Source organism: Patella vulgata, chromosome 2, assembly GCF_932274485.2.
Source record: "Patella vulgata chromosome 2, xgPatVulg1.2, whole genome shotgun sequence".
Taxonomy (NCBI): domain Eukaryota; kingdom Metazoa; phylum Mollusca; class Gastropoda; family Patellidae; genus Patella; species Patella vulgata.
In genome coordinates, this window is record NC_065880.2 from 43,112,678 (window position 1) to 43,131,123 (window position 18,446).

The 18,446-nt window shown below is 32.1% G+C and overlaps 1 protein-coding gene across 1 annotated transcript in view; it reads right to left on the reverse strand.

Annotated features, from left to right (window-relative positions):
* Positions 1-18,446, reverse strand: part of LOC126811389 (trafficking protein particle complex subunit 10) — a 32,671-nt gene that overhangs the window by 10,866 nt on the left and 3,359 nt on the right. The window contains exons 5-18 of the mRNA XM_050536975.2: positions 18,068-18,263; positions 12,923-13,034; positions 11,546-11,793; positions 10,833-10,979; positions 9,279-9,390; positions 8,753-8,835; positions 7,929-8,020; positions 7,407-7,547; positions 4,552-4,655; positions 3,804-4,297; positions 3,170-3,314; positions 2,167-2,402; positions 793-893; positions 235-361 (exon numbers count right to left, since the gene is read on the reverse strand). Coding sequence (XP_050392932.1) covers positions 235-361; positions 793-893; positions 2,167-2,402; positions 3,170-3,314; positions 3,804-4,297; positions 4,552-4,655; positions 7,407-7,547; positions 7,929-8,020; positions 8,753-8,835; positions 9,279-9,390; positions 10,833-10,979; positions 11,546-11,793; positions 12,923-13,034; positions 18,068-18,263 — 2,338 coding nt within the window. The remainder of the gene's footprint in view (positions 1-234; positions 362-792; positions 894-2,166; positions 2,403-3,169; positions 3,315-3,803; positions 4,298-4,551; positions 4,656-7,406; positions 7,548-7,928; positions 8,021-8,752; positions 8,836-9,278; positions 9,391-10,832; positions 10,980-11,545; positions 11,794-12,922; positions 13,035-18,067; positions 18,264-18,446) is intronic.

Here is an 18,446-nt window from a genome sequence, read left to right on the forward strand (position 1 = left end):
AGCCATCCAACCCCCCCTTACTGTTTAATAACAATGAGCATGGGCAGTATTATTGACATGTATAGCCCCACCCCCATTTCACTACATCACCTGCCAAGACAGAAGTACTATTCATGTGCATCCAAGAGACATTGTGTGCCTTGGTGGTTAAACCAGTTAACTCATAAAAGTGGTCCTCCTAAATATAACATATTTGCATTTTCAACCAAATTAAATAATGACAAAATAACCTACCCATTGTTGTGTTAATTTATTATATGGTATTAATTCTAGATCAAGACAATTGAGACAAGATAACTCTGGACGAACTAAGTAAAACTCAGACTGAACATGGCCACACACCACAATCTGTAGATATTTTCTGAAAAAAAAAAGGATTTTTATATCTGTGTAAGAAAATCTCCAATATATACAACCATATAAATTAAGCTAGCATTCTATTACAACTAAAGAATTCTCAGGTAACAAATATACATCTAGCAGTAGTGTTGAGGTATATAGTGATCTATAAATATTCTCTAAAAATTGTCAACAAATATTTTGTAACATTAACAATAACTCTGCTAAAAATAGATATCAGAACTTATACAATTAGTCATTGATCAAAAATTTGATCAAAATCTGATAACAATATATCGACCTCAGAGCATTCACAGGCATGTGTGGACGGCCCTAGAGGTCAAGACAATATGCATCCACATTAAAAGCAAATTAATATTTTTAAGATATCATTTAACAGACTAAGTTGTAAATTAAATGTATTTTAAAGAATAAATAAAAATGACTGTTTACTTTTCTTTTGCAGTATGAAGTTTATGTGTGACTTGGAATGGATGATGGAATGACAGGTTACAGGTCATGATTTTATCCCAGCAATCAACTTTACAACTCATCTGAAATAAACAAATTTAAAGTTTGAAATATTAGTTTCTTTATCTAAAATAATAAGATAATCTTAGGAGACATAAAAAAAGATATCAGGTTAAATAGTTTATCAGCATGCCATCCTTCAGTCAAGAGAAAAACAGCTGCACTAAATGGTGTTCCCACCTACACTTCTTTGAGTTTGAATTACAACTGCCAAATTATAAAATCCTTTTGTGCAAGAGATTTTTCATTCTCTTACATCTGACATTTTGGTTTGAGAATTTCCTAATATGGTCAATCAGATTAAAATACAGATTTATATTTTGTTTCATTTTTTTATACTTTTGATGGCCTACACTACATGAAGATCTGACCAGTTGTATTAGGAGGTCGCGTCAGGGGTCATACAAGCAGCTTTTGACCCTATGACATCAGACATTGATTAATCAATAAGCGTTGATGTCTCTAGTGGTTTAGCCACAGTTCCCTGCATCGCACGCCAAGAACTCGCCGTAACAAACCATTTCATTGGGTAATCCATCACGCTATCCAGAACACAGGTTATATAACAACTCTTCCAGATCCTAGTGTAGTACAGACAAATAAAACAAAATTTTGAACTATAAAAAATGAAATGAAATAGGATCTGTGTTTTAATCAGATTGTAATATGATTGTCTTGCTGGAGCTTGTATTTGAAGTTGAGATATTCTAGTCAGTCTAGTGATCTAATTAAATGACTATTGATTTGTGTGAGTTAGTTATATTTTACGGCCGCTTCCACTCAGGTGATATCGCAGACTATTGATTTAGAGCAATCTAATTTAAATAGCCAGACAGTGTGTTACTGATTGCTTATCAGCCAATCCCCATATACACAATGGCTCAGAGGTATTTTAGTTAATCTATTGCATAATTTTAAAGTCTGATTGATTAAAGAACAACACAGAATGATGATATCAGGTATGCCATACTCATTTTGTTTATATCGAAGTCATAATATCACTCTACTTCCAGTTTCATTTCCCACAACCCTATGCGATACCATGACCATGAAAAAAACCATTACAGATAATTTGATTGGTCATTTAGTTTAGGTGATCAGTAAATAATTCAGATGTCAGTATACATGTAGTAGATCAAAATCAAAATGACATGACACTGACATCTGATTCTGATCCGATTAATATTAGAGAAAGTGGCAGCAACAAAACTCTTCACAGAAACCAATTTTTTCATATGACAAAAATCATGTTTCAAGTTATTCTTTAAATCAGGAAAAGATTTAATTTTGTCTTACTTTAACATCTGTAGTTTGTTTGACTTGTTGTTTTGTTTCTTGATATAAACTTAATTTATATTCTACAGTCTGTCTGCTGGCTATACCTCCAATTCTAATAGAGTTATCTCCACTTTCTGTTAGTATGGTAACATTACCATTAAATTCTATAGTTATAACAGAACCATCTGGTATATTATAGCTACCAGTATGTAATGCCAAAATAGCATCTTGTTGAATACCAGCTAGGAAATTATCTGGAAAACAATCATAATCAAACTGTCAGACAAAAAAAATATTTCTCTGATAATGTATGAATATGAGGTTAGTGTCAGTTTTATCACATACATAAGTCAAGTACTTGATGTATCGGTACTTATAATCAATAATCACTGATAAATAAGTTTAATCAATAACTGAGTAACCCAGCAAGTATTTTTAGAGTATTGCTGAAGCAATATGTCTCCTACAGGCACCAATAACTTTCACTATACTGTAATGCATTTATAAGGGGATGAATTGTGAATACATATCTATGAATACAAACAAAATATGTATAAATGGAATAAATTATGTAAAAACTGAACTTTCATTCAACTGGTACAACAGTGTACTAAATTTTAATCTATTAAATACATAAGAGTTCCATGGAATCTTGATCTATAACTCTGCTGTCAGGTGACTGATAATGATATTAGAGGTTACAATGTGCCAGAAGGCCAATAATAATTTTTCTTAAATTTATTAAAACAAACAATAAAGATTGAAAAAGAAAATTATTTCGATAGCAATAACTTTACTTACTATAAACAAACGATTTACTAGTATGTGTTTACCCTATGCAAAGATCTGACATGATTTGTATATGAATTAATAACAATATTTCCACAGAGAATGAGAAATGGCTGATCATGTACAGACGAACATGTAAACATTCTTTATCCTCTGTGTATATATACCACAGCAGACAGTTATCACATCTACCCTTAAAAAAGAACCCAATGAACTTAAAACAAAAACAAACCTTGTTTTGATGGCTTGAGTTCTACATAAGGCTCATTACAAACAACTTCAAAATGAAGATCACAATTAGCAAGTGATTTTAGAAATTCTGACTGTTTTATTTTATAACAAATCTGACTTAATCTGTAGACACCTTTATCTTCTGTCTGAAAAATACAAAAAATAATTCATTAACCATTCAACAGTAAGGCTGAAGTCCCCTGACTGACTCAATTCAATAGTCCTCTGCTTCCTTCGAAAGGCAGACGACAGTAACAATATAATCAGTGCAACTGATTTTAAAATAGAATTTATTGCAGCAAATAGTATGTATAGTTGGTATTCAAATGTGTAGTTCTATAGACTAAAATATATAAATAAACAAATATTTGTGACTTTCAAATTTTCAGGTTATTCTACGAATTACTACCCTTCAGTGCGTCGCAACAGAGTGCCAAAATTCAAAAAAAAAAAAAGATGTCAGTCATTGTTACTAAATCAAGCAATATCTGACAAAATGCAATAGGGTGTCATTTGTTAACATATATTCATGTATTATTTATATCTATTTATTAGTTTGTATCCAATTTCTCATCTTTTGTCTATGTTTAAGAATTCCTATAAAGTAATAAAGAATTATTATTATTAATTATTACCTTTACTCTTAGCTGTATTTCATTGCATCCTGGATTTAATGTGACATTGTCTACACTCATACATAATGAATAATCTCCCTTTAACATGATTTCTGATTCTACAGGACCACTATCACATCTTTTCAATAAATCGTGAGCATTAGCACATCCAATAGCACATGATACTACCTTTCCATTACGTCTTTCATAGGTAGAATGGGCATCAATGTGGGTGGGAAGCTGTTTTGTGATTGGTCTAAAATTAGGTATATGTTCGTGATTTTTAAATGTGAGACTAGGATTCCGAACATGTGTTTTTCGTTTGAAAGGACTTACACCGAGGTCGCCAGCTTTAATAATTGATATTTCTATCTGATTACATACAACTTGTTCAGGAAAATTACATTTAACAGTCAAATCAACAATAAAATCATCATGTAATATAACAGATGAATTATTTATATTGGCTTCCTCTAATGTAAATACTGTACTAGCTTTCATTTGGTATACATTCCCTGTAAATAAAATGCAAGACAATAAGAAAAGATATTTTTTTTAGAAGACCTTTCCAAATGTAGAAGACTTAAATTCTGCCTCTGACTTAATGCCTGTATTTTGGACACTCAATCCTATTTTATCACCTATTTCACTGTGAGAAAATGCAGCCAGTCATGGCAGTGTAGAAATTGGACAAGTTCTATTTTGTTGCCACTTTGTCACAAAATCTATTTAAACTAAAACCCTGTAGAATAAATAGCAAGTTACTTACCTTCATTCTCGGAAGCTAATCTGAGTAGTTCTCTAAAATATTCCTTTCTGTCATCTAACTTTAAACAACAACTACAGGCTATATGACAGGCAGTCTTAAAATATGTCAGACAAATTAAGGCAGTAAAAATACAATATTTGTTTGCTACTTGAAGAATAATAAATAGATTTTTTTTTATATAATTTTAAACTAAGTTAATGATGAATTATTTTCATATTGGAGTTAAATTTTGACACTTTTTTAATTAATGTCTTATCATTCACATTAGCTTTTTGGATTTTGTGTACTACTCTACTACAAAACTATTTGTATTAGAGTTGGGCAATATCCCTGGAAACAGATATTGCGATATTTTCCAAAAATATTGCTATATAATCACTACATCGCGATATTTTATAATGTGTCAGTAATTTGAGTTTACACCTTTTAAATGTAATTAAAGGAAAACAGGAAAAGGGTACGGCAACACTCCCTTAGAGAGTAATTATAGCTGGACAGGCTGGTACATCTGCGTGGTAGCTGGATCAAAAAATGATACCGGCGGGGCAGAGTACAGAAAAGAATTCCCGCTCAACAGATAACCACAACAGACTTGTAGAAGTAGAGGATCGTTTAATAAATCAACGTATCGGGTGTGGTACCCTTTATCAAAATTGAAATTATAATGATCCTGTGACGCTTTATATATAATAAAGGTGGTGACGTCACAGGATTTTAAAATTTATTATATGTACAATGCAGGATCTTTAAAAATAGGATTGTTAAAATTAGGATTTAAAAAAGAAGGATTGTTAAATTTAACTATGTACAAATGTAATGTAAAAGAGTAATAAAAAGATTATAAATAATTATTAAGATAATAAGAAAAATTATTATTTGAGAGTATGGTTGAAATTTTTACTGTTTAATTTAAAATGAAAAATTGTTAATGATTTCTAGTATGGCTGTGGCAGCGGCTGTTTCTTCTTCCTCATTTGGTTCTATGTTGGTGGGATTCGTTGATGGGCTCGACAGACTGGAGAATCCTCTTCTACTGGTTCGGTGATAAATTGCTTATTTCTGACCTTTAGTACATGTTTGAAGCCGTTAATATAGATGTAATTCGGCCGGGACTCGAAAGGCCGGATCCAGTCTGTTGGAGGCCGGACTGCTGTGGCTTCGTCAGTGATGTTTTTAGGGTGAATAGTATTTGCTGGAACTTCTATATCTGTATTAGTATCATTTTTAGCGGTAGTTGTATTGGTGGCGGAAATCTGTTGTTTAGCGGCAGACTTCTTGTAAATTATTCCATTCATTCTTTGCTTGCGTTTTGTTTGTACTTCGTGAACGTTTCTTATATGGCGTTTACCATTACTGGCGTTTAAAAATTCCTTATTGCAGAATGGACATTCAAACAACTTCTTGCTTGTTTAGTTTTGTTCATTCAAACCTCCAGGCGCTTGGGTTGCTAGGAGGTCGATGATGGATTCTTCGTGACGTAATCTGACGTTGGTGTTACGTGACGTTTTCGTGACAATTTGGACCTGGATCCGGCCGAAATACGTCTATATTAACGGCTTCAAACATGTACTAAAGGTCAGAAATAAGCAATTTATCACCGAACCAGTAGAAGAAGATTCTCCAGCCCTGTCGAGTCCATCAACGAATCCCACCAACATAGAACCAAATGAGGAAGAAGAAACAGCCGCTGCCACAGCCATACTAGAAATCATTAACAATTTTTCATTTTAAATTAAACAGTAAAAATTTCAACCATACTCTCAAATAATAATTTTTCTTATTATCTTAATAATTATTTATAATCTTTTTATTACTCTTTTATATTACATTTGTACATAGTTAAATTTAACAATCCTTCTTTTTTAAATCCTAATTTTAACAATCCTATTTTTAAAGATCCTGCATTGTACATATAATAAATTTTAAAATCCTGTGACGTCACCACCTTTATTATATATAAAGCGTCACAGGATCATTATAATTTCAATCTTGATAAAGGGTACCACACCCGAAACGTTGATTTATTAAACGATCCTCTACTTCTACAAGTCTGTTGTGGTTATCTGTTGAGCGGGGATTCTTAAATGTAATTAAACATGCATAAAAAGTTGGCAATATCCACAGAGTATTCACTTGACACTTTCTTGTCAATATTATTAAAAGTTTTTAGCATAAATACAGTACTGAATGAGCTGGTTCAAACATGGATCTATATAGCAATGAAGACTTGCTAAAAATGTTGTTGTTGTTGGTGTTGAAGGAGGCCAAAAAAAAGTAAAATAACATAAAAAAAGTTTGTGTTCTTTCGGTTGTTTTTATAGCTACAGGTACGATTGGATGCTATTCATTTACCCTTGCAAACTCGTGTTTTTTCATTTAAGCATATGCCTTCTTGAAAATGCATTTTACAATACAAGAATACTCATTTAAACTATAGAACATAAGTACTGTCAAAAAGTGTCTCCTGATTTAGTTAAATAGCAATTTTTCGGATCATGGAATGCCAATTGCCATGACACTTCCGACACTGAATGATAATCAGTCTACCGGTACTCTCAATATAGTCAGGGTTTATAAGAGTATTTATTTATCATTAATCAATAAAATATCGTCAATAACATAACGAGGAAGCCATTTTTCCAATATTTATGTTAAATATCATCCAGGAAAATCAAAACAGCGATATTTCATGGTATGTTCTATTTTTCGATATTTTTCTGAAGACAGTGTTTTTGACAGTTTTTATTTCTGTGAAGGTCTTATATCGAAAAACCAAAATATCGCCCAGTTCTAATTTGTATCATTTCAGACATCCCTCCTGTTTAAAACTCTCTCGTATTTGATTAAAAGGATATTTATCCACTTCATTCATACTCAATAAACATTGAGCCAGATCTATCATTGTACCATCTGCCAAATTACCCCAATTCTCTTGTTGATACATCTTTATAGCATCTAATAAAAATCCTTCTGCTTTCTGAGGTTCACCAATTTTCCTATCACAGTACAGAAAATGATAGTTATTAAGTACCTTTGAAAAAAAACCTTGTTTTATCAAAATATTTGTCTCAGTTAGGATATAGTAACAAATCTATTGCTACTAACAAATTTATAGCTACTTGATTTTTTCTGATTTCTTCTAGTAAAAAGAAATATTAATTAATGATATTTAATATTACAAGTATCAGCCTCACTGAATTCGGGTAATGAAAAAGCAGGCTTCAAATTATGTAAGCATCATCCAGTGATCTATTTAATAATCTAGCATAACACAGTTGATGCCGATGGTGTAAATGGCATCCAAATATATAGTTTTAATTAGTTTGTAAAATGTACATGTATTGATTGACAGGAATTGTTTAAAAAGTAATACATACATGTAGAAATCAGCCATATCTCTACCTAATATTCTAGCTGATCTAAATCTACTGATATGTTTATACGTTCCCATAGTTAATTCACACATTTCCTAGAAAATAAACATTATTATATACTAAAAACATGGTTCTTATCTTCATAACTGTATAGTATGGAAAATACTATAACATTTCACCTTTGACCATAATACAGCTGAGACTTGTTTGGATGTGATCAGAAATGAAATGATGTTTAATATCTTACTTTTTGACACCAGTAGGTCATGTCATGGAGCATGCTATGAGGGAATTACTGTCTAGACAGTTGTGCTACAGCTTACTGTAATTTCGATTTCTAACTTATCCTTCTGCCAATAGTATATATGGGACCTAGTTTTTCATTCTTGTTAGTCACTAGCAAATATTGTGTATCTGTATCTAGTTTTACTTCATTCTAATTGACAGATATAGAAATTGACTGACCAGATAAATTAACTGCCAGACAATTTACCACTTTAAAACATAATAAATACAGTTAAATTTATAGTTTTATGTGCATAAGCAATTACAAATTGATCTATAAAATGAAATAAGCATAAAAATGATCACAACTGAATATGAAAGTGCAAAGATTATAAAAATCACTGTGATGAAAATTTATAATTTTTCTAATTCTTGTTAAACCACAGGCTAATGCAATTTACATGATAAAGCAAATGCCATTTCCAAGAAATTAAACTATAAAGTCATATTTATATGTAGAAGCTCAAAACATCAAAGTGAGGCTGATATAGTATTCATTATATAGGAGTCCTAATATAATGATAAATATCATGTTTACTTACTAAATAATGTTTCTTAAAAGATGATTCTGATGATAAAGCCTCTCGTAATCTGTCTCTAGGATGAACTTGACCGGCTTCTGTTTCTACAGCATAAAAATTGAATAAAATAAGAATATAATATTTATAACCTATCAGATCTGTGATTAACAGTTGAGGGAATCAATCAGTGACCTAGCCTGCCCTGTATTGTCACATCCAGTTACATCATTTACGGAATCAGTTCACAACAGTGATCTCTACTGCAGCAGCAATTCCTGGAAGACGTAGGATCTCAGGCCAGACAGTCCGTAACAGCTTACGTGAAACCGGATTACGAGCCAGACATCCGATTAGAGCTGTTGTTTTCAAACATGCCAACATTGTCAAATCTGACTTCAATGGGTTCAGACACACAGGGTATGGCTACAGTAACAGTGGAGAACTGTTTGGTTCAGCGACGAGTCGCAACGAGGCGATGGTAGCGCGAGGGTTTTCCGACGACGAAATGTCACTATGCGTTTGTTTTTTTCAAGAGTATACAACTAACCTTCTCCTGTATCTAGTCCCATACCAGCTGATAAATCTACAACATGACTTAATTGTTCTGATGTCGGCTCACTACCAGGCATTAAACCACATAAATAACCCAAATCTTTTAACTGAGAAATATCAAATATAACAGATGAATAATTATATGAAATGTAATGACCAAAGAGTTAAACATACTAGTTTTGTGCATAAATCAGGCTAATAAAGGTGGACATACATGATGCTGTGTGCTATAAGGGACATTCTGTCCATACAGAGGCATTTCCACTTACTCTTCACTGAATTCTAACCATTTACATTCATTTACATTCATGGGTAGACCTCCGCAACGGTCATACAAAAGCCAGTCATTGTAAATCAATCTCCAGTTTGAGATCATTTCTAGCCTTTGATTTTTATGAGAACCATTTAAATCATGAATCAAGTATGTTAATAGTCTCAAACTTTCAGCACTAGCAACACTTAAAGTCACACATTACAATATAGATATTAAATAAACTTATCCAGCTGTTTAACTCCAAGAGTCATGATATGCTTGACTATGATATAATTCTAATAAGGTTCCACACTATGCTGATAAGAAATGAATTGAACTGCATTGAATCGAATATTTAACCAGCAGTTGCCAGGCAAGATAAACCCACATTTGGAAGAGATGGACAGAGAAAAAGCTAAAAAAGGGTGATTTTTCGCACCAGGAAGTTATGGTCTGAAATGTGCGAATATTGAAATGGACTGAGATATTTGGGATATAAAGATATATTTTAAGTTTTATCAAAATCAGATAAAAAATGTGACTTCTAGTGCATCCATAACTTTAGTATTACATACTTTTACACATAAATTTAAAGTTTCATCAAAATCGGATCAAAATTGTGGCCTCTAGAGGGTCCACTAACTTGATATACCATATATCTACACTATTTGCGTACGAGGGTTGGCCTTCAATAGGGTGTAACGGTGATATATTCAAACGGTTTATTAAATTGGATAAAAATTGTGACCTCTAGAGGGACCACAAGCTAAAATTGTGATTTTTCGTACAATCAAGGGGCATAATTCAGGAAGTTATAATCTGATATGCGCGAATATCAAAAGGAACCAAGATCTTGGGTTATAAACATCTCTTTTAAGTTTCATCAAAATCAGATGAAAATTGTGACCTCTAGAGTGTCCACATGTTAACAACGTGATTTTTCGTACAATCAGGGGCCATAATCCATGAAGTTTTAATCCCATACATGCCAATATCGAAAGGAACCGGGATCTTTTGGAGATAAACCTATATTTCAATTTCATTAAAATCGGATAAGAATTGTGACCTGTAGAGTGTCCACAAACAAATTGTGGAAGTTCGGACGGACAGGGGCGACGATATGAAAATGTGGGCGTATAAAAACATTTCAAATCATAACTAAAAATATTTGAATTGTAAAACCAACATTTGATGTGACTATTATTAGTATATTCATCAGATTTCTTTTTTTAATATAAGCAAGATTTGATTTTAGGATTTAATTTTTCTTTTCCGTAAATATTTTATTCTACCAACCTTTGTTCTAGCATAATCTCGTAATGTAGCAGTATATAGTGAGTATCTATCTAATTGAGTAGTTTGTGGTAGGGTTTCACAGGCTCTTAATACTTCTAAACAACTCATAAACATCCAACATGATAAAGCTCCTTGTGGTATATCAATCTATAATATATAAATAACTCATATATATGATAAAGCTTAATAGTAAGTGCAGGGAGACTGCACCACACACAAACAATTACTCAAAAATGAAAACTAACAATAAGGAGTTATGGTCTGCTATTTGCCAGATGACATATGAATGTAAGCACATTGAAGGAAAATTACCTATACAATTAACTATCGATGAAATGTATAAAACTGCAGGTACAACTAAATGGTCTATGTTATAGTGAGAAACGGATCGAAAGAATTGAGGTGTATTGACTACAAAGGAAAATACAATGCTGAATACAAAGAAGCAAGCGGAGAAAGTACAACTTGTCTCAACGACAGTTGTCTGCTAAATAACATGACGTAAAAAGCAGTAGTTTGCCAAATGACGTCATGAGCTAAATGTAATAAAAAAGAACAATAAAAAGGGCGATAATCCAGAACTAGGAACTAATCGGAATTATTCAGCTATGTAATTGCATAAAATATAATAAGAAATGCAAACTACTGGTACGGTAATTCTTTTTTTTACTATTTAATTTTGAGAGTTTGATTCATTACCCTATGTCTCCTACCTCTAAAGAATGGATTTCTTGAGCTGTATTATAAAGAAAGTCCATGGCTCTCTGTGCCACAATCCATGATTTGTTCATAAGGAAAAGTAAAGCACTATGTCGAGAGAAGAGATAATTTCTGAATTCTAGCAGACTGACTTTATTCAGTTTGATCATATCTCGTTTTAACCAGTCTATTGGTTTATATAAAGATAGGCCAGCCCAACTTTTACACGACTGTATCGTTGATGTCAACCATTCTGCTACATCTAGTAAATGATATAAAACAAGCAAAATAATTACATTTTGTTTGATGTACAAATCACTAGGCCTATACTAGCACAGTAAAAAACTAATTCCATGTCATTAGTGGTGTAACTACTTCGGACAGATACAGTGTGCGAAATTAACATTAGACTAGTAAAGATAAACTTTGTCAATTAATTGTGTCATGAAGCTATAGTTTCGCTTGTCTATCGAATCAATAAGAATTTTCCAATGTCACTGTGCAAAATTTGTTTTTGTGACTGTAAATACACTAGTGGTATTATCTCATCCACATGCAGTAGTAATGATTAATTCTTAAATGACCCAGAGGTTTGACATCATAACGTTAGAAAACCCCACGTCATAATGGTCAATAGTGTTAAAATATCGATATGCATTTTAAAGTCATATCATTAAAAAACAACTGTAATATAGACGCTCCATGTAAATGGATGAAATAATCTAAATTTAATGCCATTTTCATAAATATGAATTTTATTATCTATACCAAATACTAATTTAGACATTTCATGCAAAATTCATGTACATGTATATAATGGTTATTTATATTTATTGTTAAGCTTATTTAAGTAATTTGTTGATTAAGCCTACTTCTATCATGTTCTAATGCAAAACTATAAAAATCTACACCACCGATAAAATCTGTATCACTGTCATTCAGTAAGGATGGTAATTCGTCATTAGGAGAACGCTGTTGAATAGGCCTAGACATATCACCAGTAAGATTTTTAACTGTCAAAATGTCAAACAGGAAGTAAACAAACAAGAAAAAGTCGTCTGTTAATAAGGGAAATGACTCTCATTACCCTAGGAACGTTGCATTCGGCTAACTGGTTTTGTCGACAAGAGTCTCTTGGTACTTAGCGGTAACGTTATAGGTGTCAACAAAAGTTGCAGTGGATCAGTTAAGAGTTAATTACCAAATGTATTGGACATAATATCTATGGCTATGCCATCTCGAAGCTTACTTTCAAACACAGCCCTCTTACCAATACAATCATTAATGTCTATAAATTATCAGTGTAACATGACTGTCATTCACTTCAGTTGTGTTACTATTACTATCAATACAAATATAAAATAGAAATACAGAATGCTTAAAGGTCTCACCGCCACTTGCATGATTTTCTACAAATTGTGTAAATAGAGCATCTAGTTCATCATACTGTATCAGAGCATCTTCAAATAAACCCAACATTTCGAACATAAATGCTAGTTCTTCCTATATAATAGAACATAAAAACATATATACAGCACCAAGATATTTTATTATCAAAATTAATATACAGTATTCCTGCATTCTGTATGATCCATAAGATCGACTGACCCTCTTCTAACCAATGGCATGGTAGTCTTGGTCAACCAGAACCTCCTAGTCTTCAATCTACACAGGTTCTGGGACTGATGTCAATATTTTACGAAAAGTCCATTGCCTATGCATAACCGGGAGTTTGGTTTTTAATGTGGTTGATTATCCAGTATCTTTGGCCAAGTCAAGCAAGAGTTGTGCCCCTTCCCGTAATAAATCCCATAATTCTTGCATTAATATAAACAAACATGAATCGTGAATTTACAAAAACATATATATGGCCCATGAAGAGAGAAATTTTACAATAAAAAGAATCAAGAGTCTTGGATATTGAACTGGCAATGCAATCAAATGGATTTTTTTAAATGGCATTCTTATTATTTTCAAATGTTGACAATGCATCCTGACTAATATTCGTAGAATATTTTTCTGGATGATAGAGACTACTGGCAGGAGATTAAATCCGAAGTTCTACATACATCTACTGTCTGAATCCTCGTAAATTTTAAACGAATTTCTTCAATTGTGAACAATATACTTAATAAATGTTATTAAAAACTTGCCTACGTGTTTGAAATCACCTCCCGTTAATTAAAATCCAATGCAAAATTAAATAATTCCAACGAAAAAAAAAGTTCTCTCTTAAAAAGTCAATGTTTTTGCTTGTATTTTCGACTGTGTTCATCACAACATTGCACATGTCATGTGATGAGCTAAACCATCGTACGATGTTGAAGGGGGGTAAAGGTTGACAAAACTTGACAATGACGTGTGTTGTAATCTAAACAATGTGGGACCGTTTTGATCGTTTAAATTTGAGCAACAACATTAATTCGGAAACAATTGATTGTCAGTCTACTAAATTTTATTCACAGTGAATATATCACAGATTACACGGATACTCGTAATATAATATTGCTTTTCACATCATCACCCCATAATTGTAAATACCCTGTATATTATATATGGGACTTTTTCAAAAAATGTCAAAATTCCAAGGCACCAAAAACTAAGAAGATAAGTTTCTCGAAATACAAATTTTAATACCTCAATACAATAGAAATATACATAAGGTTGCAAAACAGAAATATGCAGGCTTAATGACATTTGCAAATATGAAAATTACTAAAATTTTTGAACATTCGGGCCAAAATAATTCCTTCCTGTTACCAACGAATCATCTGCGTAAAAAAACAAAAAAAGTATTTATTTCTAAATTTGTTTCACTTTTATTGGGATATTCTGTGATAGTTCTTCTCATTTATCCAAAAATTACTTTGGCAATAAAGAAATAAAATACTTTTTCGTGTTGATAACTATCTGCATTGTCATATAATTACCGTTGGAATTAGCTTTGATTTTAATTAATTCTTTCATCGAAGTGAAATTTTAATTAAAATACCCTTCTTATGTTTGATGTATCTTGATGATTTATTCCAATGCATTATGACAATGATTGTTCCTGTATGATAATTATAATTAAGCTTTTAATGAGTAGTAACAGGAAAGATTTTGTGGTAACAGTAAAGAACAAAAAAGTAACAGTATAGAACAATGCTACTGAATTGGTTACCATTAACATATAAAAACATGAAAGATGAGAAATGATAGGCACTGGCATATCTTAGTCAGTATTGAAATAAAATAGAAATCTAAAACCGTTCTTAGTTGTTTACAACATGAGTAATGTAATGAAATTCTTTGCTGCAGTAACATGAAAGAAAACATAGTAACAGGAAAGAAGTTGTTCATCTTCATTTACTCTCTGTTTATCTCCATTTACTCTCTGTTCATCTCCATCTACTCTCTGTTTATCTTCATCTACTCTCTGTTCATCTTCATCTACTCTCTGTTCATCTTCTTTTACTCTCTGTTCATCTTCTTCCTCTACTCTCTGTTCATCTCCATTTACTCTTTGTTCATCTTCATCTACTCTCTGTTTATCTTCATCTACTCTCTGTTCATCTTCATCTACTCTCTGTTCATCTTCTTCCTCTACTCTCTGTTCATCTCCATTTACTCTTTGTTCATCTTCATCTACTCTCTGTTCATCTTCATCTACTCTCTGTTCATCTTCATCTACTCTCTGTTCATCTTTATTTACTCTCTGTTCATCTTCTTCATTTACTTTCTGTTCATCTTCATCTACTCTCTGGTCATCTTCATCTACTCTCTGTTCATCTTCATTTACTCTCTGTTCATCTTCATTTACTCTCTGTTCATCTTCTTCATTTACTTTCTGTTCATCTTCATCTACTCTCTGGTCATCTTTATCTTCTCTCTGTTCATCTTCATTTACTCTCTATTCATCTTCATCTACTCTCTGTTCATCTTCTTTATTTACATTACTCTCTGTTCATCAGCTCCAGATTTCTGTCAGACCCTGGAAGAGTGACAATATTTTCAGCAGCTTTCTGTCGTGATTTGAAGTCTTTTTTATACTGCCGCCATTCTTTTTTCTTCAGTCTGTGTTCCCTTTTTGACATATCTTTGACCTGTTTTCTTCTCTCCTGTTTCTTTGTCTTTCATGTATTTGTCGTTCTCATCCTGTACATATCTAGCCCTCCTTTTAGGGCCTGCGTCTCTCCTGTTGGTAGCACCGCTGCTTCTCAGCAGCTGGCAATGGCATCATCACTGAAAGAAAGGGGAAAGAGCTATTAAAGAAAGAACTTGGCTGCCAATTCCGTCCTGTTACATGTTGTTTCTTTCCTGTTACCCGTTTTTGAATTTCAGTAAGATAACCAGAATTATTAGTTTTTGTTGATAATTATTTTAAGGACAACCGTAAAAAGTCATTTCATCAGATTTATACTTTTTTGGTTTTCTTTAAAACTGTTTTAAAGACAACAAACTTAGCATCTAATTCTATTCTGTTACGTATTGTCTTTCCTGTTACCATATTAACATTACTACATTCTTTCCTGTTACCAAATACAGTAACAGGAGAGAAGGTAACAGGACAGGAATTTTTCTCTTATGCCAATCATTATTGAGTGATAGTTAATCCACTGTTTAAACTAATTGATGGGAAAGTAATCTTACCCCCACAAAGCATACAATGATGTCAATTCAAAATATGAATCTACATAAGAAATCCTAAAAACATCAGTAACAGGATAGATAGACTTAAAAAGTACTACTCACCTATTTAACCTTTGATTGATTGGATAGAAAAACCAATCATTAATTTCTCCTTTCACTCTTCACCATGCTAAGGTTGAGGGAAGCGATCTTTGTTTGACACAGCCTCTTTTTGGTTCAGAGGGAGGGTTCAATATTTTGAGTGGAATTTTCCACAAGGTAACAGGAAGGAACTTAATTCTAGGGACAAACATTTTCATCATTTTTTTTCACTTTTTCAAGCAAAGTTGGATGAAAAAAATTATATAATCACAAACAGAAGAACAAAATTAAATAATAATAACTTGAAACATACAGATTTATTTGAAATTTAGATCTATTTGTTTGTGTCAAAAGTCTACTAAAAAAATTGGGACATCGCATTTTGGCAGTACCATGAATACAGATTCATTGATTTTCCACAAAAAACAGTATGATAAATGGCAAATATGATTTTTATTCACTTATCTATTACACACCCTTTATAATAAAGTAAAAAAGTAGTTTCAAATCTTTAATTTTTTTTCCATACAACCAATTCGTTTCCAGGGACAGGAATTTTGACATTTTTTGAAAAATTCCCATATACTTTTATAGGTAACTTTGTGGCTAACTTTTATAAATAAACCCACTTTAATTCATAATTTTAATTGATCATACTTCATAACGTGGTCTAATCCCAATGCTCTGTGGTTATTAATCCATTTTCAAAGCTTTATGATTACCACAAAAATATGAAAAAAAGTCATTGCTTCTCAATAATTTCCACATTTAATTCACGTTTCGACTGTTGATGTCAATAATATTCTGATTAAAAAACATATTTTTTTGTTTATTTGACAGATACTGAAATCGAAACATTCTTGATAAGAATAGTTCAGGATAAAAATGTATTTAAAATGTACGTATTATTAGGTCTTGTGTGTTAATTATTCAGACCGTTGGAAAAACTCGTGAAAGTTTCGCTCTTAATTAAACCATTGTCACTCCATCTGTATAGCATACAATAACTCATATGGCATGGGACCTTTTACGGTACCGGTAATAGATCTACGAAATGCCATCGGAGTTGAGATTCAAGGCCCATAAAATGAATGTTGTTCTTTTTGTTCTGCTCATGTATTCAAAAGAAATAATACCCCTTCAACTCTCTATCAAATAATTAATACAAGACAGAAACAAAATAACGGGCTACATGTGTATTTATGTTTATAAACCCCCAAACTCATTACCGGGTTCAAGTGCAATAGCTTATTCATACACAAAATTTGAATTGTCATAACAGAGCCAAACACCGTTACGATAGACAAGCCTTGCTGCGACCCCCATGTACGATTTGATCCATCCCGATAAGTGACGTAATTAGCTTCCAATTTTGTATGTTTTGATGTCCATGTTTGCGATGAGTTCAATGAGAACTTTTTTATTTGACGGGATATTTAGTTGTACAATGGATGTTATTTAACGTGAGGTGATTTCAAACACATAGGCAAGTTTTTAATAGCCATAATTAAGTAGTTTGTTCATAATGGAAGAAATCTGTTTAAAATTTACAAAGGTTCAGACCGCATACTAAATCCTGTAGCATGTTGAAATGCTACGTCAATTTCACCTCTAAAATTATGATTCACAAATTAAAAAGGGGCTGAAAATATGCAGATCAAGTGATCATCCATTGAATACTCATCATGCACAGTGAAAATTGAGCATACTGTAAGTCTATTTGCTTAAAAACAGACTAAAATGAAGACATTTGTTCACTAATTTGAAAATACTACTTATCAAATTATATGACACTAAGTACTGCAATTAATTAATGTTCTCACCTGGAATATAAAATAATCAAAATAATTCCATCCAGGTTCATTTCTCTTCTCTCTTAAACTTCTCATTTTATCTTCATATTTGTCTAAATGATGATTAAAGGCCTGAAGTAAAAGTTGTCGTAATCTTTGGAAAAAACTATACCAAGATTCAGCTGTCTTCTGATCTGTTTTCATTGGTTCAGATAAAACTATACACCTGCAAAAATATCATGGTTTGATAAATTTTTGTGTGTCGACTTTTTCAATTTATAACTACCGTAGATAGTAACAGATGCATTACATAAATAGACATAACTGTAAAATTTTGTTTTTATGGAATGTAATGATGGTTTCTATTTTTGGTGTAAAATCAAGATATGTCCATCCATATCAGCTGACC